Source organism: Trichomycterus rosablanca, chromosome 26, assembly GCF_030014385.1.
Source record: "Trichomycterus rosablanca isolate fTriRos1 chromosome 26, fTriRos1.hap1, whole genome shotgun sequence".
Lineage (NCBI taxonomy): Eukaryota > Metazoa > Chordata > Actinopteri > Siluriformes > Trichomycteridae > Trichomycterus > Trichomycterus rosablanca.
The window spans coordinates 11,897,784-11,920,963 of record NC_086013.1 but is presented as its reverse complement, the minus strand read 5'-3'; the positions used below and the strand labels follow the sequence as shown (position 1 = coordinate 11,920,963).

General features: G+C 41.3%; 1 protein-coding gene across 2 annotated transcripts; it reads right to left on the bottom strand.

Moving 5' to 3' along the window:
• Positions 1 to 1,259: 1,259 nt before the first annotated feature.
• gusb (glucuronidase, beta) lies at positions 1,260 to 19,929 on the bottom strand. 2 transcript variants are annotated; one of them, XM_062988782.1, is made up of 13 exons: positions 19,654 to 19,929; positions 19,129 to 19,275; positions 18,372 to 18,557; positions 17,880 to 18,061; positions 16,337 to 16,479; positions 15,542 to 15,729; positions 14,979 to 15,122; positions 14,157 to 14,335; positions 13,205 to 13,351; positions 11,197 to 11,281; positions 4,237 to 4,413; positions 2,932 to 3,070; positions 1,260 to 2,781 (listed from the first exon to the last, which is right to left on the bottom strand). In XM_062988782.1, the coding sequence occupies exons 1-13, from the start codon at positions 19,666 to 19,668 to the stop codon at positions 2,633 to 2,635; spliced, it is 1,881 nt and encodes a 626-aa protein (XP_062844852.1). In that variant the 5' UTR covers positions 19,669 to 19,929; the 3' UTR covers positions 1,260 to 2,632. The 2 variants fall into 2 exon arrangements, with proteins under 2 accessions (XP_062844852.1, XP_062844849.1); XM_062988779.1 differs by lacking the exon at positions 19,654 to 19,929 and having other exon boundaries at positions 19,129 to 19,521.
• Positions 19,930 to 23,180: the final 3,251 nt, after the last annotated feature.

Here is a 23,180-nt window from a genome sequence, read left to right as displayed (position 1 = left end):
TTAAAGGTAAATGTCTTTCTGATTCTCTTTAGTTGATTTTTAGAACAGTGTACAGTATTGTGTCACCTGTAGAAGTACACAAAATTGACTGAAATAAAAAAATCTTAATAAACTCACATTTAAAAAAATCAACAGCTTAATAAACATCTAACAGATTTCAGTACATTATAAAGAAGTAAATCAAATATAAAACTATGCTGATTTCTAGTTTGATGTCTGCAACACATTCCAAACAAGTTGTGACAGGATAAATTTGAGCTCATGACAACTATGAATGTAAGAAATGCAATCTAGAAATGCTGCCAACTTCTCTAAGACCTACATCTAAGACCTACAAATAATGGTTGTGTTTGCCATGGGTCAACAAGGCAAATGACCATCCTCATTGTTAACGCTTTAAAAACAGCATTAATATGGGGCATACATACCCATTTTGGTGCATGTTGCTATCTAAATGTCTTTTTTAGGGACGTCTAAAAAAAAGACATTTTTTTTAGGGAATGTATTTGACACACCCTAAGAGCACTCTTTTCTCATCTCTGTGCAGGCGCCATCAATCAGCTAGCAGAGGTCGTAATTGCACCAGTCATGAGAGAGTACCTATCCGGCTTAGTCCCACCCATATGAACAACAGGCCAATTGCTGTACATGTGGCTGCTCAGCCTCAGCCGGCAAGGCAGAGCCGAGATTCGATACGATGTATCCGAGATCCCAGCTCTGGTTCCAGCGTGTGTTTTTACCTCTGCGCCACCTGAGCGGCCGTGACAATTCTTGTCTGTGTATCGACACCCCCCCTCTGTGTTCACAGAATTGTTTGGGAGTTTTCCAAACTTGTTTTAAGCTGCTTTACACTTCGACATCTTGACTAACCGATTGCTAACTGGATTGCTAGGACCGCCTCATAATGCAAATTAACCAGTAAACATGAGACACTTAAATGCTATGTGAATAAAAACAAATTGTAATTGCTAAACACAAACCTTTCATTTTGAATTTCACTACAGGTTGGTGGGTTTTTCTGGTGTGTAAAACTGCAAGAAAACAAGATTTATAAAGAATGGATTTACTAAACTGTCAAAAACCAATTATATACTGCTAAGCAATCCTGTTTTAAATCCCTATTAGGGCTTGAGGCTCTATATTTGCATCATGTCCGCAGTGCTTCTATAATGACATATCTTTATTATTCTCTTTGATATTTGAACTCGTGAATATTGAGTACAAACTTATTTTCTTCAAGTAAAGACATCACACACAGATACATAAGAACTATTTATTTGAGATCTGACCCTCTGTGTTTTTATAAAAGTTCAAAAGATTTTTCTGTGATCATGGAGGAATGTTGGAGACGTCTGTAATGTCACAAAAACAGCAGATTTGAAAATGTCTGTAAGAAGAAGGAAACAGACAAGCTTCATTGTCTTACTAAAACCAAAGCAAAGAAACTGGGCAAGGTCGACAACCTCAGAGGATTTTTGACTTCTGTGATTTGACTCTACAAATTATACATTAATCAAGTATCCCTTTTTAATTCCTTTTTCAGGAGTGGATTGGTAACAGTAAATTTATTTCTATGTTTCTATAACTGTTAAGCCTAAATTTGGTCTGTCACAATTTGGTTACTTTGTTTTAAAGATTATTATACAAACAAAAGCTTGATTTTGTTGGCAGCTTAAAGACTGGCCACTGTTGTAGCTCTTAAAATGATGGAATAGAAAAGCATTTTATCGATCGGCGGGGACGAGTAATGCACTGTCTATGCCATGAGCCATGTGTAGCTGGGATTGGCTGTGCTCATTCCCGTCTCTATCAATCATGTAACACCAGAGAATCTCAGGCATCTTTGAACTCGTGTGTGTGGACGTGGGCAGTTAGTGTCTTCTCATATGCACAATCCCTGGGAATAATAGTAAAACAACGTAAGATATTGCAAAAATTCATCTTTGCTTTGTGGGGGAAAATGGGAGTCAGTTGGTGACTCTTGTTTGTGAATCTGATTGATGTAATCAGCATGAATCTAGCAAATCACAAACATCTAAAGTGATTGATTAGTGTTGTCACCCTTCGAGCATCACTGACCTACAAAATTTGGCCATTTACTTATTTTTTTAATGCATTTTACCCCCTCTTTCTCCCAATTTAGTGAAGCCAATCCGCTGCTGGGGACCCCGATGGCGTCCAAGGAGGGTGTATATTCACCTGACAAGTGCAGAGTCCACCAATCCCTTCTTATTCACCCAGCAGACTGGAGGCCAATTTTGTCTGCCAATTAGCCAATTATGCCTGCTAGAGAATGCCCAGCCGACCAGTAGCAGAGCCGAAATTTGAACCCAGGAGCTCAGAATCTTGGCACTGGTGTGCTAGAGGATTATCCCGCTGCACCACCTTGGCGCCAAAATTTGCCCATTTATATGTATATATTTTGCCTAAATTCACGTAGTCCTTTATTGCCCACTAGTATTAAAACTGATATGATTTAATATTTCCTGAATTACCATTTCACTAGCCATGATTTAAGTTGGCTTGTAATTGATTATAATAAGGCACCGTTTGGCATGTATGAACCCAACTGCTCACATTTCCAGTCCAGTAAGCACAAACACACAACGGTAATCAGGCAGCCAGAGTGGCATCACAGGCAGGGGTATTTTGTCCATGTGGGCAGGACACCTGTCTCATTGGCGATCTTCCAGTAGCGCTCCCTCAAAATGAAAGCTCCTGCTTTAGGCTGGCGCTGCCGAGTGAATATGCCCTTCTTGTTGCCCACCACTCGGGTGATTTCTTCGTTGGGGAAGGGGGGAGGCATCGAGGGGGAGGGAAAAGAAATAAACATAAGCAACTCTGCATAATAGCTGAAAAAGCCAGCGATTATATATTAGTTACTGATAATGTTTATAAGGAAATAAAAAACCCTGGTAAACAGTTTCTCACCCTGAGCAGTCAGGAAGTCAGCAAAGTTCCAGATGAGTTCCCCTACAACAACAGACTCCTTCCTCTTTTGGTCAAACACTTTGTGGTAGTTGTGCAGGACGGCTTTCTGGTACTCCTCAGTGAACATGGTGGGTGGGTCCTGAGGGAAACAAAAAGGTAGCGCATGTAGTTCCAAATGCTACCAGTAACTATTGGTGAAGTGTAACTGTACACTAAATTTCCAAACCAAAACAGTAAAATGAACTATATGGCCAAAAGTATGTGGACATTTCTTTTAATAATTGAGGCATTATAGCTACTCCTATTGGTAACTAATGTTTAAAATCAATAATTCTTATTTCTCCTACTTAGTAGCAACGTAGTGTTTGGAAAAGACCCTTTCCTGTACCTTTATGACCTTTATGTGCGTCTTGGCCAGAACGAGGTCCACAAAGATATTATTTGAACAATTTCATATAAAGACGCTCGATGAAGTCGCCTTCATGCTTGGGTAATCCCATAATACCTCAAAAACACCTGTCACTTTTGCACTATTGAAAAATACTTTTGATATTCAAGTACAAATGAGATATGGTCAGAAGTATGTGGACACTTTTTTTCTTTTTTATTTATGCATTTTCTACCATTGTCTCCCAATTTATCGTAGTCAATTTGTCTTCCGCTGCTGAGGGATCCCTGATTGCAGTCGAGGAGGGTATATTGCTGCTCATGCCTTTTTCACCCATGCATTCTGCACAGGCACCTCTCTATCTGCTAATCAGGGTCCTTACACAGCGCTTGAAGACCCCACCCACATAGTCCGGTCATCCCGCCCTAGCAGAAACGTGTCTGCTGCAGGCAGTGACAATTACACCCGCTAGAGGGTGCCCTTCCCTTTAAAGCTTCTTTGAGCGTCCAAAAAGGTGGAAATCAGATGATGCTAAATCCGGACTATAAGTGTCTCTCAGACACGACCAATTACTACTATACATGGTGAATTATATTTTACATTGTAAAACTTGCCTATGATGACGTTTTTGCCCCATTAATAACCCTGATTACTAAAAACTGCTCATGGCATACATATAATTTACCACAAACATATAGCAATGTAAGTGTACTTTAATAACGACATTATCCTGACCAGATGGAAAGGAAATTGACTATCCAGAGGTATCCTATACAGACACAATGAGAAAACAGAAACTTCTCTCAAACCTCTTACAGTACACAATGAGCCACTGCGCTGCCCACAACAACTGCCCCATAATTTTTTCCACAGCCCAAGGATAAATGTCTTCAGCACAATTAATCAGATTAACTTACACTGTGAAGGCCAGGCACAGCATCCGCCCCGTACTCGCTCTGAATGATGGGCTTCTTGTATTTTCCATACCAGCTGTCAAACTGAGTTTGCAACTGGATGGAGATGACTTCTAGGTGTCCAGGGTCATGGTACCAGGAGAAGTAGCTGTTCACACAGATTACATCGACGTAGGGAGCCTGAGAAACAAGAGTAAATGATACAATAAGTAAATGGATATTTTACACTCCCAGCAATCTTAGGGTGTGCATGCTGCAGCTTTGAAGTATTACAACAACAAAGGGTCTGACTACTTTAAGTTTTTTGATTAATTAAAAAAAACAAAACAATTACATCCATTTGAAATTAAACCCATAACACAACATGCAGTATAAATACTTACCACTGTATCCACCCTGTTTACATTTTAGACTGGTTTGAAAAATGGTGATGTTGATGTACATGTATGATAGATTCATATTCACAATTTCGTAACTGTTGTGTTTGTAAGTATAAAGTAGGAAACACACTAATAGAGACTATACTCATTTAACTAGTAAGTAAGAACGCAGCGAGGCACCTGTAATCCATTCTCCATTTCTTTTACTTCTCTCTCCTCATCACATACATTCATTAATGCATCGTACATAACACTATGCATTGGCGCCACCTACTGGCGCATGTAAGGTACAGAACACAACATTCCCCCTTTACTTAAGAATTAAACCCTTAATAGCAATTAAAGAGGAATCTGAACCATGTTGGTAATAGTAGTTATCAGAACAATGCATTCCTTACCAATTTTAAGTTGACATAGATTGCTAGTAACTTTTAGTATGAAAATGATCAAAAATATGTTATACATACCAAACAGTAATTACCACAATAATGATATCAATAATAGAAAATCTGAAATTAGTTCAGAGGAACTGAAAATAGTATTAAAACGAAACCAAAGGCCCTTCTGTAAGAATCAGTGTAAACTTATAACCGTAGCCTAGGAACATTTTAACAGGCTATATAAACCTTAGCAATTGTCTGGAGTATATTAGTATTTAAGTCACATAGTCCTCTAACCAACTCGGAGGCCGTCTGACACGAGCAGAGTCCATAGCATCAGTGAGGTCTGGCTCAAGGACTGTAAAATCATCAGTCACAGCATGTGGTGCAGAGCTAGCAAGTGTCTCTGGGGAAGCCGGGATAGGATATCTTGCAAACCGTGATACATGCCATTTCTTACCATCTGACAGAAGATAAGTGCTTTGGCCAACTTGTTTCTTTATCAGCAATGGCTTGGAGTAGCGCGGGTGCGCCTTTGGAACATGAAAGGGTTTCCGGACCCGCACGCTGTCCCCTTCTTTGAAAACAATGACGCGAGCTCCACGGCGGAAGTCAGTGTATGACTTCATTCTTTCTTGCCGGGAGGACACTTTTTGGCGAAGCGCATCAATGTCAGAGTTTGTGAGTGGCGGGGAAAGGACGTGGAGGCGTGTGCGCATTTTTCTGCCATGCAGCAACTCAAAAGGTGACAGTCCAGTAACCGCATGTGGAGTGGCACGGTACACCTGCAAGGAATCTGTCACTGTAGCTTTCCAAGGCTTCTGCTGCAGGATGGCAGACTGTATGGAGGATCTAAGGACTCTGTGAAAACGCTCGACCGCTCCGTTCGCTGCAGGATGGTAGACTGCTGTACGTGCGTGCTTTATATCACGGCCTTTCAAGAATGCTGCAAACTCTGTAGACAGGAATTGGGGCCCATTGTCTGATACAATAGTTCTCGGATTACCTAATCTGCTGAATACTGAAGAAAGAAAAGTGATAATGTTGGCTGTAGTAGCGGCGGACGTGAAAGCAACCTCAGGCCACTTGGAGTGGTAGTCAGTCAGTGTAAGTGCAAAGCGGCAGTCTGGAGTGCCATTCTCAAATAGACCAACCACATCGACTCCTACCTTTTCCCAAGGCTCTGCAGGAAACTCTACTGGTTGCAGAGGAGCAGCTGAAGGGGTAGCAGACTTGTCCATAGACTGACATAGGTAGCAGTTCTTCACCCATGTGTTAACAAGGTCATCCATACCTGGCCACCAGTAGACTTCACGGAGACGTTGCTTGGTTCTCACAATGCCTTGGTGTCCTTCATGAGCCAGGTCAACTAGGGTGTGGCAAAGGGTGACAGGTGCAATGAGCCGTAGGCCTCGGAAAATGAAGTCACCTTGTACAGACAGTTCATGGCGGAGTTTGTAGTATGGGCATATGACTGTACTCACAGCAGCTGGAGAAGGGGGCCAACCATCAGCAATCTGTGCACGCAATGCACAGAGCTCATGACAGGAAGCAGAAGCAACAGCAAACGCACCGGGGGAGACGGCAGACAGGAGATCAACAGACAGCATAGCCACAAACTCCGGCTCCACTTCTGGTTCGTCAGCAGCAGCAGGAAGAGGCAAACGGGAAAGGCAGTCCGCAGTGTTGTTTTCCACACCTGGCAGGTAGGCAACATCATAAGAAAAACACAGCAGGCGCGCTGCCCATCGTGCGATACGCATGCCAGCGCGGTCAGCTCCTTTGGTAGTCAGGAGAGTGGTCAGCGCCTGGTGATCTGTACGCAGTGTGAATCGCCTACCCCACAAGTAGGTTCTCCATTTCTCAACAGCCCAGACGCATCCCAGGGCTTCTTTCTCAACTGTTAAATATTTGCGTTCAGCAGGAGTCAGAGTCCTTGAAGCAAATGCAACGGTGCGCTCAGTGTTATTGGGTTGGATCTGTGAAAGAACAGCACCCAGGCCGTAGTCAGATGCATCAGTGGAGACAATAGTAGGAAGCTCAGGGTTGAAAAGAGCTAGGGCTGGGCTCTCCACTAGCAACTGTTTCACAGTCTCGAAACTGCGCTGTGCATCCTCAGACCAGGTAAACTCACTGTCCTGACGAATGCAGCGGCGCAGGGGCTCCACAACAGTAGCAAAGTTAGGAATGAACTTGTTGTACCACGATAAAAGTCCCAAAAATGACCGTAACTTGCCTGCATCAATAGGAGCTGGGGCATGTAGAACAGCAGTAATGTGGTCCTTGTCTGGCTGAATACCGTCAGCCGTCACTGTATGTCCAAGGAAACGCAGACTGGATTTGTTAAAGTGGCACTTTGATGTATTCAGTTGTAGCCCTGCATCTCTCAAGCGCTGTAACACAGCTCTCAGTGTGTCGTCATGACTGGCTTGTGTACGACCCCAAACGATCACATCATCTAAATAGTTAGCAACGTTAGGCAGGCCTTTAAGAATTGTGGCCAGCATCTTTTGAAAAGCAGAGGGTGCAGAGGCAAGTCCATACGGGACACGACAAAACCTAAAAAGTCCTTCGTGTGTGATAAAGGCGGTCAGGTCCCGACTTTCCTCATGCAGTGGTAGCTGAAAGTAGGCATTCTCCAGGTCAATGGTGGAAAACACTGTAGCTCCATGCAGCAGGCCCAGCATCTCATCAATGTGTGGGAGAGGGAAGGAGTCCACAATAACAGCCTTATTGGGCTCACGGAGGTCAACACACATTCTGATATTACCTGATTTCTTTTGTACGACCACAATAGGGGAGACCCAGGCAGAAGCATCTATCCTCTCGATCACACCTGCATGAAGGAGACGCTGGATTTCAGCACTCACAGCATTCCGCACAGACAGAGGCAAGCGGCGTAATCTCTGACGTACAGGCGTGACAGTTTGAGACACTTTCACCTTGTGCACAAAACCATTTGCACAGCCAAGAGTGGTCGTGGGCAGGGGAGCAGTAGCCATGACAGGAGCAGATGTCATCGCAGCGACAGGTTGGACAGTAGATCCCTTAAAGCACAGGCTCAGGCCATTGATCAAGTCCATGCCAAGCAGAGCAGTACCAGATTCCACGATAAAGAAGGAAGTTTGACATGTAGCTTTATTCCAGGACACAGTAACAGGAAGGCAACCAATAACTGAAATAGGTGCACGGGAGTATGTCACTAACTTAACTGCTGGGGGTAACAAATGATCACCTTTAAAGTACTTGTCAAACAGGCATTTTGGCAGAATGGACACAGAGGAGCCCGAATCCACTGTCAGCTCCACAGGAACTGCAGCAATGGTTTCAGTCTTAATGTGAACTGTGCATTGAATTTTGTGTGGTGCAGCATGGTCATGCAAGTAAAGGATCTGCACTTCAGGAATGTCAATTTCGTGCACAGGACGCATTGGTCCAGAACGGCACACTCTTGCAAAGTGTCCAGTCTTATTACAGTTCTTGCACTTAACTGAGGAAGCAGGACATGATGCGTCGTTGGCAAGGTGTCGGTCCGATCCGCAGCGGTAACAGGTTCGGCTAGATGAATGAAATGCAGGTACAGCAGGACGAGCAGAAGAACGAGCAGGAGGCGCAGGAGGACGAGAAGCGGACGGTTTTGCAGACGGAAGAGGTTTGCGTCGGCGGCGCGTAGTTGTAGCAGCAGACACAGCTTGCACAGGTGCTGCGTGGTCACCAGCGATACATTTAGCTTGTTCATTTGCAGCTTCGATCTGTGTGGCTAGGTTAATGGCTTTCTGCAAAGTTAAGTCCGATTCCAGAAGCAGTCTTTCTCTTATACGAGGATTGTTTACGTATTCCACTAACTGGTCACGCAGCATTTCATCCACGTTGGGACCAAACTCACATGTAGTCACCAAGTCTCGCAAAGCAGCAACATACTGTAGTACGGATTCATGTGGCGCTTGGACGCGCTTTCGGAAAGCATGGCGCTCAGCAACAACGTTCCGTCGCGGTGTAAAGTAAGTCTCTAGCGCCTTAATTGCAGCCTCCAAAGTCTCACCTTGATCGGGCAATGTGTAAAAGATGCGCTGACCCTCTGTCCCCAAGCAATGAAGGAGAAGTGCACGTTTACGAGCGTTTGGCCACCCATTCGTGTTCGTCGTTACCACTTGCAAGTAGTTATTAAACATCCTCAGCCACGTGTGGAATGGTAACGCAGGTTCTCCGGGGCTTTGCAAAAACGGAGTTGAAAAAGGCATCGAAGCAGACATGGTTGTAGTGGGTACGAAAACTCGTCGCCAATTTGTTGTGTTTGTAAGTATAAAGTAGGAAACACACTAATAGAGACTATACTCATTTAACTAGTAAGTAAGAACGCAGCGAGGCACCTGTAATCCATTCTCCATTTCTTTTACTTCTCTCTCCTCATCACATACATTCATTAATGCATCGTACATAACACTATGCATTGGCGCCACCTACTGGCGCATGTAAGGTACAGAACACAACAGTAACCACTGTTGATAGAATAAAATCAGGTTTGGTTAGAATACCTGCAGAAACTGGAGGTGTGGTTAGACCAGACCTGGCCATTGTACGGCCCGCGGGCCACATCCGGCCCGCAAGCCATCCCCAACCGGCCCGCATGAGGTTCGAGGCAATTAAAAATTAGATGTAAATAAATGTACATCAAACATGCAATATAACAGGATTGATTTTGACGGGAGCGCTGTCTTTAAATATCCGCAAGTTTTGATTTGCGTATGCGCGTGTGTGCGCGAGTGTATCAGCTTCACCGTAATGCGAACAGAACTGAGTCTGACTAACGGTGAAGTTTTTAACAAGACATGAACTTCTGAATTGTTTATTTACTAAAGTCAGATGTAACGCTGGTTAAGGATCAGAATTTAGGCTCTAAATCGCTGTTACGGTACTAAACAGAGAAATATAAGAACATGAACGATGCAGAGCGTCACACCTGAAGCTTCACTAACTAAACTGCAAAAGCAACAAAGACTTTTTATAAAGTTTAACACATCCAGAACTGAAGCAGTCAGGACCAGCTTTGTGATTTTAAAAAGAATATTAAACAATAACAAAGGACTGAAAAACAAATGAGGTAATTAGACTCCAAACAAAATAGTGTAAAGTTTAAAAACCTGCACATTTTGTTCACATTTGTTTTTGCATTTGTTTGTTTAAATAGTAAAATAATGTTGATGTTTTTACTCTGCTTCTTCTAATTTTCTAAATGTAACATCAAAACATTAACAGCTTATTAGAACTGTAAAATTTACTGCTTCTCATAAAGAGTGGACAGTCGTAGCTTAGTGGTTAAGGTACTGGACTAGTAATCAGAAGGTTGCTGGTTCAAGCCCCACCACTGCCAGGTTGCTGCTGTTGGGCTCTTGAGCAAGGCCCTTAACCCTCAATTGCTCAGACTGTATACTGTAACTGTATTGTAAATCGCTTTGGATAATGGCTAAATGCTGAAAATGTAATGTAAATGTAAATAAAAAGAGAAAATTAATATCGAGCAGAATTAAGTTCACCTCAATGGTCCGGCCCTCCACAACAGTCCCAGTTTCTTATGTGGCCCCTTGGAAAATTTAATTGCCCACCCCTGGGTTAGACGTTCCTATCAAATAAGCTTATCTTGTTTCCTGTTTTGAACTAAATGTGTGTTTTACTACCTTGTCTGTTAGAGGTAGAACTTTGGATTAATTGGATCAGCATTTAGATTCAAGTCCAAAATCTAAAAAAAATTAATGATTTATTTTTAGTTAGTAAAGAAGTAGCCAATTAATATGTATGTCTTGTGATGTGTAGTACATTTACAAAACCAGGATGAAAGAAATGGGTAAAATCAGGAAATTCCTATTTTGCTTCTGCATTTGCACTGTGCAGGGGTGGGAGGAGGTTAAGATGTAACAAAGGTAATATTAAACCCTCTGATGCAAAAGTTCTTTATGTCCCACCACTCTACTTAGGTCAGGGTTAACCTGTTCCTATTGACCATAAAAAAAAAACAAAAAAACAAAGGGGGGTGGGGTGTGTACTTTAGCTGCATTGAAATAAAGTAATTAGTGTGATTTTATGATAACATATAAAAGCATTAAGTTTATATAAATGTACTTACATTGTTAACTGTAGAAAGACAGAAAACCTAAACTCTAGTGTGTTAAGGGTTAAACTTTCCAACAGTCGCGACACATACTCACACCCAGGTCTCTAGAGTAGTAACTGTCTGTAATGAAGGTCACAGGGCGTGTTGAATCCAGAGATTTTGTATGAGTTACCAGCTGCCTGCAGAAGAAAAGAAAAAAAAGTGTCAGCATTTCTTATTGTCATTTATTTATGAATTTCCTACAACTTCTATTCACTTGGTCCTCAGTTGCTGCAGCAAACTATTATGCTTGTCCACTTCTGCTTAAGATTTAAATTACAGTGGGCCTACCAGCCTGCATGGACACTCTACAGACACAGTTGGGTGTGACTGAAGCACTATAAAGGATTACTTGAAGTATAGCGTGTTCCTCCACACTAAAGTAATCCTCCACTGGTTGGTGAAATGAAAAGACTGATGGCCTAATGCGTCAGCAGAGCTGTGATCCATTCGCAGTCCTAAGCCAGCATTGATATCCATAGAGAAAAAATTACTGGATTGTAGCCCATAACTGCTCTGGTATTTCAGCTCCACCTGTTTGGTGTTCTGGGTGGGTAAAAGATTTTAGGCGTGCTTCTCTAATCTGTATGCATTCCTTACAAGTCACTGGAGCTGAACCAGACCTACACGTCCTGTCATCACGCTCACAACAAGAAGAGCTTTTTGCAAACAAATCCATCCACTCAGAGAAATGTACTGGTTAGAAATTCTTCCTTTATAAGCATTTCAGTTTTCCAGTAGTTGAAGTCAAAGTTCTGACACTGCACACAGACATGTATAGTTATTTATTTATTTTATTTATTTGGACTTTAATGCCATGTTCAACACGTATGTGACATTGTATGGCAAGATAGGTATTATGTTAGTCTGCTAATTTTATCTTGTATTAATAATTTAGTATCTTTTATTTTCACTTGTATTTATATGGCGGCAAGGTAGATTAAGACTGTTCTTATGTTGACGAACAGTTAGAAGAAACAAGTATTTACATTTTCAGCATTTAGCCGACACTTTTATCCAAAGCGACTTACATTATACTGTCTAAGCAAGTGAGGGTTAAGGGCCTTGCTCAAGGGCCCAACAGTGGCAACCTGGCAGTGGTGGCGTTTGAACCAGCAACCTTCTGCTTACTAATCCAGTACTCTAACTGCTAGGCTACAACTGCCCTGTACTCAGCCAGTTTAATTTTTTTTATATACTGTCAAGGCACTCTAGCACCTATCTCTGAATTAGAATCTCAGCTGTGCTAGCGGCCAGCCAGGCATCTACACAGACGTGATTGACTATGTCTGGAGGAGGAAGGTTTGGCCAAAGCGCTGCAATAGATTGCCACCCTGTTTAGTATTCCCTGTTCCTGCCTTGTGCCCAGAGTTTCCTGGTGGAACCAGACCCACCGCAACCCTGACCGGGATCAGATGGTTGAGAAAAATGAAATGAAAAATATGCCTATAGTAAATAATACAAATTAGTAAAATAAGTGTTAAATTACAGCTTTAAGGCATTTATAAATAAATAATAAGGCCACTTTAATAGAATCACAATTTCAAACTCCTCTTTAAATTTACTTGGAATAAAAGAGGGTGCTTGGGTCATTTAGGCCCAAGTATCTTATAATCTAGTCATTTTAAATTCTCATTTCCGATGACACTTAAACAACCCCCCCACTGTCCAAGGAGAGAAACAGACTAGCACCTGCAACCTGGGAAACTGCAACTTAAAGCTGGCACAGGAGAATAACACACAAAACGTGCCTTTATCAGTAACCTGGCATTTACCTGGCGTTCAGCGTGAAAGGGGCAGTACTGCCCTCTACAGCCTGCACACTTCCAAAACACAGAATTACTAGTCATGTACATGGAATAAAATATAAGTATATGTACTGTACGTTTATATTACTATTATGTAGTATATTAATTCAGTATGCAACAGCTTTTTAACGGGTCCACAATGAGGTACGACTTTGGCCTTCTTAATTGTGCGTGTGCCCCAGTACATAAAAAATAAAAACACCCCTGGTCCAGACCAAACGGTTTTGTCTGTGGTTATTAGTTAAATAATCATACTTGAAATAATATCCTGCTGGAGGCATCTCAGCTGCCGGCTCATTGGCTACAGACCACATAACCACAGAGGGGTGATTCTTGTCCCGCCTTACCAGCTCCTCCATTACCACCAAATGATGGGCCAGTGAGGTGTTATCAAAGCTGCGTCTGATGGAAAACACAAGCATACATAAGGATATTACTTTTCTCTTAACTATAATTAACACGCTATATGGCCGAAAATATATGCACACCTGACCATGAACTTGTTGAACATACAATAAAACATAAGCCTTTACTTTTCTAGGAAGGCTTTCCCATACATTTTATACAGAATCTGTGGGAATTTGTGCCCATTTACTAAACTTCTCACATCAGGCTGGACATAAAGGCCTGCTTTACAAACAACACTTTGTCAAACTATATCTCACTTTGTGCCCAGGGTCACATTATTTTTTTAATGATACACCTTCTAGCAGCTAAACCCGGTCATTGGAAGGGTTGTCCAAATACTTTTGGCCATAAAGTCTATGTAGCAAAAAATAAAGCTTTTAATTAGTACATAATGAAACCCCCCCCCCCCCCCCCCCCCAATTTTCCTCCTAATCTAGTCGTATCCAATCACGCAACTGCATTACGCTTTCCCTCTACTGATGTTGACCTCCACTCTTGACTGAGGAGAGCCGTGACCAACACACGCCCCCCTCCGACACGCGTGCAGTAGCCGACTGCATCTTTTCACCTGCATGAGGATCAGACTATTGTAAAAAGCGCTATATAAATAAAGTTGATTTGACTTGCACCCTGATTCTCACTATCCCTCGTCTCTGTGCAGGCACCATCAATCAGCCAGCAGAGGTCGTAATTGCATCAGTTATGAGGAACTCCTGCGACACCCTCCCTTGAACAACAAGCCAATCATTGTTAGTGTAGGCGCCCCGTACGCCATTTTGAAAACAGCTTTAAATCTTACATGTCTTTGATGCCCACTCCAGGGCACTCGTCTATAACCACGATACCATGGCGGTCGGCCATTTGAAGGATCTCTTCAGCATACGGGTAATGGCTTGTGCGGAATGAGTTAGCACCCATCCACTTCATCAGGTTGAAGTCCTTTACAACAAGAGGCCAGTCAAATCCTTTACCTCGAATCTACAACACAAAAGGAAATGTTTATTCTGGAAGGTTCAGTCAAAAATCGCTGGACACTAGAATACAAGTGGAGCAGTATTTAAAGCCTTTGTTTATAAGTTTTATGAACATCAGCCTATGTTGTAAAAAAAACACCTGACCAATGAGGAATAAAGTCCAGAACTTTACTCTGGAAGGTGTCCTCTCTGGTAGCTGATACCAGCTTTGTGTTGTGAGGTGAACTGACCTACAGTTCACCCTGATGAACAACACACACCTGACCATTCACACAATCTATTAAAAAAAACTATTTACTCAAACAAGTGACCTTTTACTTAGAGTTCTGATGCCTGCATATTCATTAGTCATTTTCAACATTGAGCAGGATTGGCATGGCAACTCTGACCTCTAATGACTACGCAGCCCCATACACTGACGTCTCCTACAGCAGAGTTTTTCAAAAAAAAAATTAAGTAACCCACATTTTGTCCATGATTTTTACTGCAACCCAGGCAACACAAACGATGCATCAAAACAAAACACAAAACAGAATACACTTCATTAATAAAAACAGTGTCAATCTGGTCTCACTGTGTAACGTAAAGCCTCCACAAGGGGGCGTTTGTGTACAAGTGTCCTACAGTGTTTCGCTCTCTGTACTTACGTCTGCGTCCTCGTGTTTGTTGACACCATGGAAGTAGAAGGGCTTATTGTTGATCAGAAACTGAGTGCTGGTGACCTGGACGGTGCGAATGCCCACCGGCAACGTATACAGATCAATCATCCCATCTTCTGCTGTAAGCTGAACCTAAAGGAACCAAGATTCATGCAAGATTTGAAAAGGGCTGATTAAAGCTCTGCAAATTAATTAATACTACTGTAGTATATGACTATATACTGGGGGGAGGCAGGGTACACTTTGGCCTAGTTCATGGAATATCAAATTTAGAAAGGCATGAAACCCCAAAGCAAGGCTGAAACTGCTTCAGTTGAGCAACTGGTCTTCATTTGGCTGATATTAACAAATGCAAACACTAACTTCAGATAAGAAATGTAAAAGTAAACAGTCCAGGAATGGGGGCAAAAGGAAAGTTACGACCAGTTTTTTCAAGCCATTATTTTTTATGTGACCCAGGCAACACAAGCTATGCATCTTTCTCTCTCTGTACAATCTGGTCCCACTGTGGTTTACAAGATGCAACATAAAGCCTCCACATTTTTCCTCACCTCCATTGAGTAGAGATAACCTGGGTTCTGGTGCATCAGATAAGGCCACCACAGGTTAACATCAGGCACTTTGAGAACGCCGGAGGATCCGTTAGCCACGGCCACGCATCTTTTGTCCTTATTCGTAAGAGCCACCTTCACATTGGGATTGGCACTGCCTACCACTACCACATTAAAATTCACAATACCTACAGGACACAAACATCCAGTCAGTCTATCATCTTTGTACACTGTAAAAATGACAAAGGTTGAAAAGGGATGTGAATGTGTGTGTTATTTCTTATCAAACATCATTAGATCATTTGCCTGATGCGGCAAAATGTTACTCAACAACAGTGTAATGATGAAATGTGCATGTCTAGCTTTTACCTTGATAATTGGGTGCATGTTATTATAAATTACTGCCACATAGAGCTGTATTTAAATGAAATGAAGTTGCTGGATTTCATACAAAGCATATTATAATGTGGGAGGGAGCTGTTTGTAATTTTTGGGGCTGATTATGGAATCCACAACACGGTAAAAACCATAACTTGTTAACACTGGTAATCAATTTTATATGGGTGCCACTATCCTCGCTATTACAAAACTATACATCATGGAACACTGTGACAGATACACGTGTAGAGAGATCATTTCTAATCTACTTATAATTAGTTTTTCATGACAGGAAGTACAGCTCCAGACCTTTTGCTTAACACACAATTATAAAACAAGCTCTAGTTGCACACAAATCATATGTTCTTAGTATTAAACCATAAACAATATAAAAAAGAAAAAGATCATGTCACTAACCAGTGCTGTCAGAAAAAGAAGTCGTCACAGTGATGTCATCTATGTAAGACCTTGGAGTCGTGTACAGCAACACAGAGCGATGTAATCCAGCAAAGTTAAAGAAATCAAAGTTGGTGTTTTGTATGAAGTAGCCTGCAGGGTATCTAGATTTAAAATTAAGAACAACATATGTTAATACAGTACTTCAAAGGACTTGGGAGAAATATTTAAAATCTCCATCACTTTCCATTTCTTATTAGAGAAACATCACTATACAATGATTACAAGCTTATACTATGTATACAACAATGATTTTCAAATAGAATTATATCTATGTAACCATTATATACACCAATCAACCATAACATTAAAACCACCTCCTAGTTTCTACACTCACTGTCCATTTTATCAGCTTATAGAGGCACTTTGTAGTTCTACAATTACTGACTGTAGTCCATCTATTTCTTTACATACTTTTTTAGCCTGCTTTCACCCTGTTCTTCAATGGTCAGGACCCCCACAGGACCACTACAGAGCAGGTATTATTTAGGTGGTGGATCATTCTCAGCACTGCAGTGACACTGACATGGTGGTGGTGTGTTAGTGTGTGTTGTGCTGGTATGAGTGGATAAGACACAGCAATGCTGATGGAGTTTTTAAACACCTCACTGTCACTGCTGGACTGAGAATAGTCCACCAACCAAAAATATATCCAGCCAACAGTGCCCTGTGACCACTGATGAAGGTCCAGAAGATGACCAACTCAAACAGCAGCAATAGATGAGCGATCGTCTCTGACATCTACAAGGTGGACCAACTAGGTAGGAGTGTCTAATAGAGTGGACAGTGAGTGGACACAGTATTTAAAAACTCCATCAGCGCTGCTGTGTCTGATCCACTCATACCAGCACAACACACACTAACACACTACCACCATGTCATTGTCTGCAGTGCTGAGAATGATCCACCACCTAAATAATACCTGCTCTGTAGTGGTCTTGGGAGAGTCCTGACCATTGAAGAACAGCATGAAAGGGGGTTAACAAAGCATGCAGAGAAACAGATAGACTACAGTCAGTAATTGTAGAACTACAAAGTGCTTCTATATGGTAAGCGGAGCTGATAAAATGGACAATGTGTGTAGAAACATGGAGGTGGTTTTAATGTTATGGCTGATCGATGTATATATGTTGATAGATAGAATTACTTTAAATATTGTCGCAAATTGTAGAAAGTAGAGAAGTAAAAATTGTGTTCATGTGTGAGAACTTTTAGCAGACAAGCTAAAACTACTGTCTACACGTTCTCCTGGTCTTATTATTTTATTTTGTATGAGAAGCTACAACATATCTGGTGACACTGCAGACACATTAACTCCACCAGTCGATGATTATGTAATGATAAAAAATCTAATCTGTGACAGCACAACTCACATGATTCTGTTCCAGTTAATGTTTTAATAATTGGGGGTGAAATCCCTGACATAGTGACATTCTCATGTGAACTGATTTGTTTGCCATTTAAAGTCTGACATTGTGCACCAGCTGGGCTCTAAAACACTAACTTGGTGAGATCGGTCATGTACTGGATGGATCCTGGTGGGAGAGTGTGGAGGTTCAGAGTGTTATTAACAGCGATGGTGATTCGACATGGCATTTCCAAATCTTTCCGGATCACACTGCTGATATCCACTTCAAAGGGAAGATGACCACCCTCATGTTCCATGACATTGACTCCATTTACCCACTGTGAATGAAAGAGAAATGTAGGTGATCTTAAAGCAAATATGTAGGGGAAAAATAGACACCCACATACAGTATAAAACCACCTTTAGTTAAATCTGTAGTGTTACTACTTTATGTGATATGCATAAACTCCTGCCCACAACTCCTGAGCTAAATCCTTCACAATTACTAAGTGATCGTCTAACAATTATTACAAGTTAATCATTATTATTTAAAGTGATAAATGAATAAATAAGCATTCTTAATTATCTGCTTCACAGGTGTAAGTGTGGTGGCTCTCCAAACTCTGTGCACACAAGGCTTATACTCACAACCACTGCATAATAGTGAGCACTTCCAACTCTGAGCATAATCCTAGTGTCCTTGTCCTGAGTCCAGCACTGAGGGACCCATGCCTCCTTCTCGTACCACACCCAGCCAATAAAATCTCTCAGCTTAGCGTCTTGAGTGACATCATTGAAGCTAGAGGGTACGGGCATCTCAATTACAGAACCAGTCTGCAGGCAAAATCACACAGAAGCACAGACAGTAAGAACTGATTGCAAAACACATTAAGCAACTTTAACAGTTTGTTGAATCACATAACCACACTTGTGGCTCAGTGGGTAGCACTGTGGCCTCACAGCAAGAAGGTCCTTGGTTCAATTCCCAGGTGGAGCGGTCCGGGTCCTTTCTGTGTGGAGTTGGCATGTTCTCTCCGTGTCTGTGTGGGTTTCCTCCGGGAGCTCCGGTTTCCTCCAACAGTCCAAAGACATGAAAGTGAGGTGAATTGGAGATACAAAATTGTCCATGACTGCGTTTGACATCACAAAATTCAACTGATGAATTCCCCTCACTTGCATGTCTCTGGACTGTCGGAGGAAACCGGAGCCCTCGGAGGAAACCGGAGCCCCCGGAGGAAACCGGAGCCCCCGGAGGAAACCCACACAGACACGGGGAGAACATGCAAACTCCACACAGAAAGGACCCGGACCTCTCCACCTGGGAATCGAACCCAGGACCTCCACTGAGCCACCGTGCCGCACCAAAGTTGTTAAATGGATGAACGTGTATGTATCAGTTAGTTACCTCAGCTAATGGTTGTTTATACCAGTTCTTACTGAAGCCCTCGTTCCTGTCCTGAGAGAAATCAGCCCTGAAGCTCCACAGCCCGTTCAGCTCCTTTATCTCCCGGGTTGGAGATTCCCGAGGAAAAAGCATCCCACCATTCACACACTGACACACATTCCACACTGCAGTGAGACATGCTAGCTTTAACAGCCACATACTGAGTAGTTTGTGAGTAATGAGCGCTTCTACATGCAAACAACTACAGCAGGCATGTTCCCCTTTCCTTCCGCTGTCACATGATGTAAAATCAGCACCACGTGAACAGATCACCGACGCCGTTCATTGGTCGACACAAGAAACGCGTTAATATTTGCAAATGCAGTAACGCTACAACTATGGCAAGCCGTTTTAGCTTTTAATCCACTTTTTCTTGATATCAGAAATTCAATTTTTGATATCAAGAATTAAATTCTTACTAGTAAAAACTTAATTCTTGATATCAAGAATGTAATTTTTTATTCAAATGAGTCTGTTTAAATATACCCAATAGTAGCTCATTGTCACTGCATGTGGGAGTGTCTCCAAATGTTCAGGGTTGCCAAGTCTGCAATAAAATGTGAGTTTGATAAATGACAGTGATAAATAAAATGACAATGGATTATATTAAACTGAATACATTTTCTTAATGTTTCCTTAAAGTGTTTAGCTAATCCCAAAGTAGTTAATATGTTTTAGTTTTGGTTATTGAAGCGCATTGTTGTTGCCATCTGTGAGATTACATAGGTGTCTGGCAACCATACTCTCATTACACTGACCATAGACCTGGCATTACACACATCTGACAGTGATTTATCATAAAATAAATACAGTAAAATGTCATGTTATCGGGGATATAGAATGCCAGTAATATTGTCTGTAATCTGTATTTTGTCAAATTCATGAGATGACTTGAGACATTTACCATAAAGCACCGTAGGGTGCGCAAAGTACGTAAGGTGCTTGTACTTTAAGTAAGTATATTTTACACTATTATTTCCATAAAATTGCCCTTATTTCTGTATGTGCAAAGCAAAATATTAAAAAACTTACAATCTTCCAATGCCTACCAATGTACTGATGTCTGTTGGGATTCTAACAACATAACGGTACCGCAACAAAACACAGCAGAGCAGGAGGAGCAAAGGTGTAAATGTATGTGAGAGGTTTGGAGTCTGTACAGACATGGTCTTTACTTTCTTATAAAACGAAAGAAACGTTCTGAATGTAGTGGAGAAAAAGTAAAACTGAAGTATCGATTCGATTCCAATACCAACGTTGGTATCGATACTATAGATATTTAGATCAGTCCACCCACCCCTACAATAGGGGTGTCCAAACTTTTCTTGTTGGGGGCCAGATGGAGTAAACAATATGCAAACACGGCCCACAGTCTTTTTTGTAATAAAACAAATAGAAATATAACAGACTTACCTGGTTACTAACAATTATGCTGCCTTTTTATTTAAGTGACTAATTATTTTGTGTATGCATGTGGAGAATACATGCGTATATAAGTTTATGCAGGAGGGAAGTTCTCCACCAGGGGTAGACATAGACTGTATTATTGTTTTGTCCCTTATAATATGGCTCATTTAACACCTCCTAATTACTAAGATTGGCTGTTTTAGTCACACATATTTGTAATGGGAGTGTAATGTGACAGATTTGAGATCACATTAAAGGTGGAAATAAAGGTGGATTTGTCATTGTCTGATTTTAACATTACAAAAACCTGGTATTTTAACAGTGGTGTAGACCATATCCACTGTAAAAGTTTCTCTGGCATTATACACAACAGTGTTTGTTTTGTTATCTGCCTTTTCTGTGTGAGAAAAATATTTTTATTTTATTAAAAGCTCTATTTGTTCTACCCCTGACCATGCACATTGCATAATGCACTTCAGGCAAGATCACTTGGGAAAGCTGATGCGGTCTCACCAGGAGGTTGATTCCACACAGTACTGTTAAGCGATTTATTTGTAAGTTTAATACTCAATAAACAAAACAAAATTGGACCTCATGGCAAAAGCTGGCCTAATTTTTTTTATCCAAGATTTGTTTCTGGACAGCGCTGGGTATGGGCCTTGGGTTTAAAATGCAGAAGGTAGTTTGGCTTTGGAATGTGTGTGTGTGTGTGTGTGTGTTATCCTTTTGGCCTCTGTCCCATTGGCGTCAGACCCAACATGACCCTAAAGGTCCCAGGATGAAGGTTTTTGCAACAATGAATAAATTAATGAAACAACAACCAACAATGCAAACCAAAAAGCGTCCCAATTGTATTTTTTCATCCATGAGTTTTTTTGGTGCAGTAAAAATGAAATGCATTTATTTTAAAATGTTTAATGTTATACTCCTGTTAGCAATTAATGTGGATGAAACAGCCAAACTCTGTATGATATTCAGCAAATACTGATATATGAAATGAATGTACATTTGTATATTTTCCTTACTGTTAAGTATGATGGGACATTAATGGCATCATGGAATTTAAATGAAAATCAGGCTGCTTCTGTTTCAAAGTTTAATCTGGTTTGTGTCTAAATTATCCAGTAGGATGATGGTCTAAACATACAGTACGTCTATGGGCAGAATGCCAGACAGACGTTGAATAGAGGTGCACGTCAAACTCCTGTCACTGGAGCCGATTGGCACTGACATCAACTACTGTGCCACCACGCCACAAAATTATTGTATGACACTTACCCATATACACAACCACACTTTAACCATGACCCAGTTTCTGGCTCTGATGTTTTACCTTGGCTCATGTTCCTAGTGAGTGCTTAAGCAAGGATAAACAAGATCCATGTTATTGGTGCATCAGTGCAGTGACTTCATTGAAAGCCGATATCAGGATATGAATTATACATGGATTCATGTGTATTAATCCTCATGGTTAAAGGTACAAGGCTCAGCTGCATCACGACTGACATAACAGGAAAGTTTAACGTTTCATTTGTTCTGAAATCTGTTTTATAGCTGAATGTGGGCAAATTCCAATTTTCTCCAACATCCTCTAATAGTAAAAATAGGAAATTAAGAAGGAAGCTTGTTAACAAAGGGAAACTGTTTATGTTTTGCCAGAGTATGGCAGGTCATAGACATCTTGGCTCGCAATGTTCCAAAAGACCTTTTCCTTCATTACATGTAAGCCAATCAATCTAATTTCCTTGGGTCGTAATGTGAACCAATCAACCACCCCACACCAGCCTCCCATGTGATGACCTATGGCTTAATAAACACTTTCAAATATTTTCAAATAGACATAACAATTAATGTAGATATTTGACACCAGTCCAAAACAAGGGCTGTAATCAGATGATGGGGAACAAACAAGTAAAAAACAAGTGTGGAAAGCTCCAGAAGAAACGTCAGGGAGACGTTAAGAGAGAATGTGTAATATAGGATGTTGCTTAGAGGATGTTGTGCATGCTGATAGTGGATCTGGATTTTGCAATTTTATTTGCAACATTGAACACATAAGTATTATTTATACCTCATGCATTCATAAAAGATAGTTTAGGTTCCATGTGATTAATGATTGCATCAAGTTTTGGAACAGTCCAGTATGTTTCATCATTATCTCAATGTCCAATCATAGAGGCATTCAGCAGACACAAAAGCAACTTACAGTTATGACTACATGCAATTTAAGGATTAAAGGTCTGGCTTAGGGGCCCAACAGTGGCAACTTAGTGGTGGTACGGCTTGAACCGACAACCTTCTGAATACAATATAGACATAAAACTGGTTTTGACGGAAACCTGTTCACCCTCTCGAGGTTAAAGACTGCAAGTCAAGACTGCAAGTCGAGACTGCAGTGCCAACAATGCTGCTCCTACTAGATGTGACGGAGACCTTGCGTGTTTGCACCAAAAGCGTCCAGAACTTACAATGGACTTTATCACAGACTGGACTCAATAATGAAAAACTCCAATCATTTTTTTGGCTAGTTATAACTTTCAGTTCAATTTAATTTTGTGTTTGTATGATTTGTGTAAATCCTATTTATTTAAAGTATCCTCCAGGTC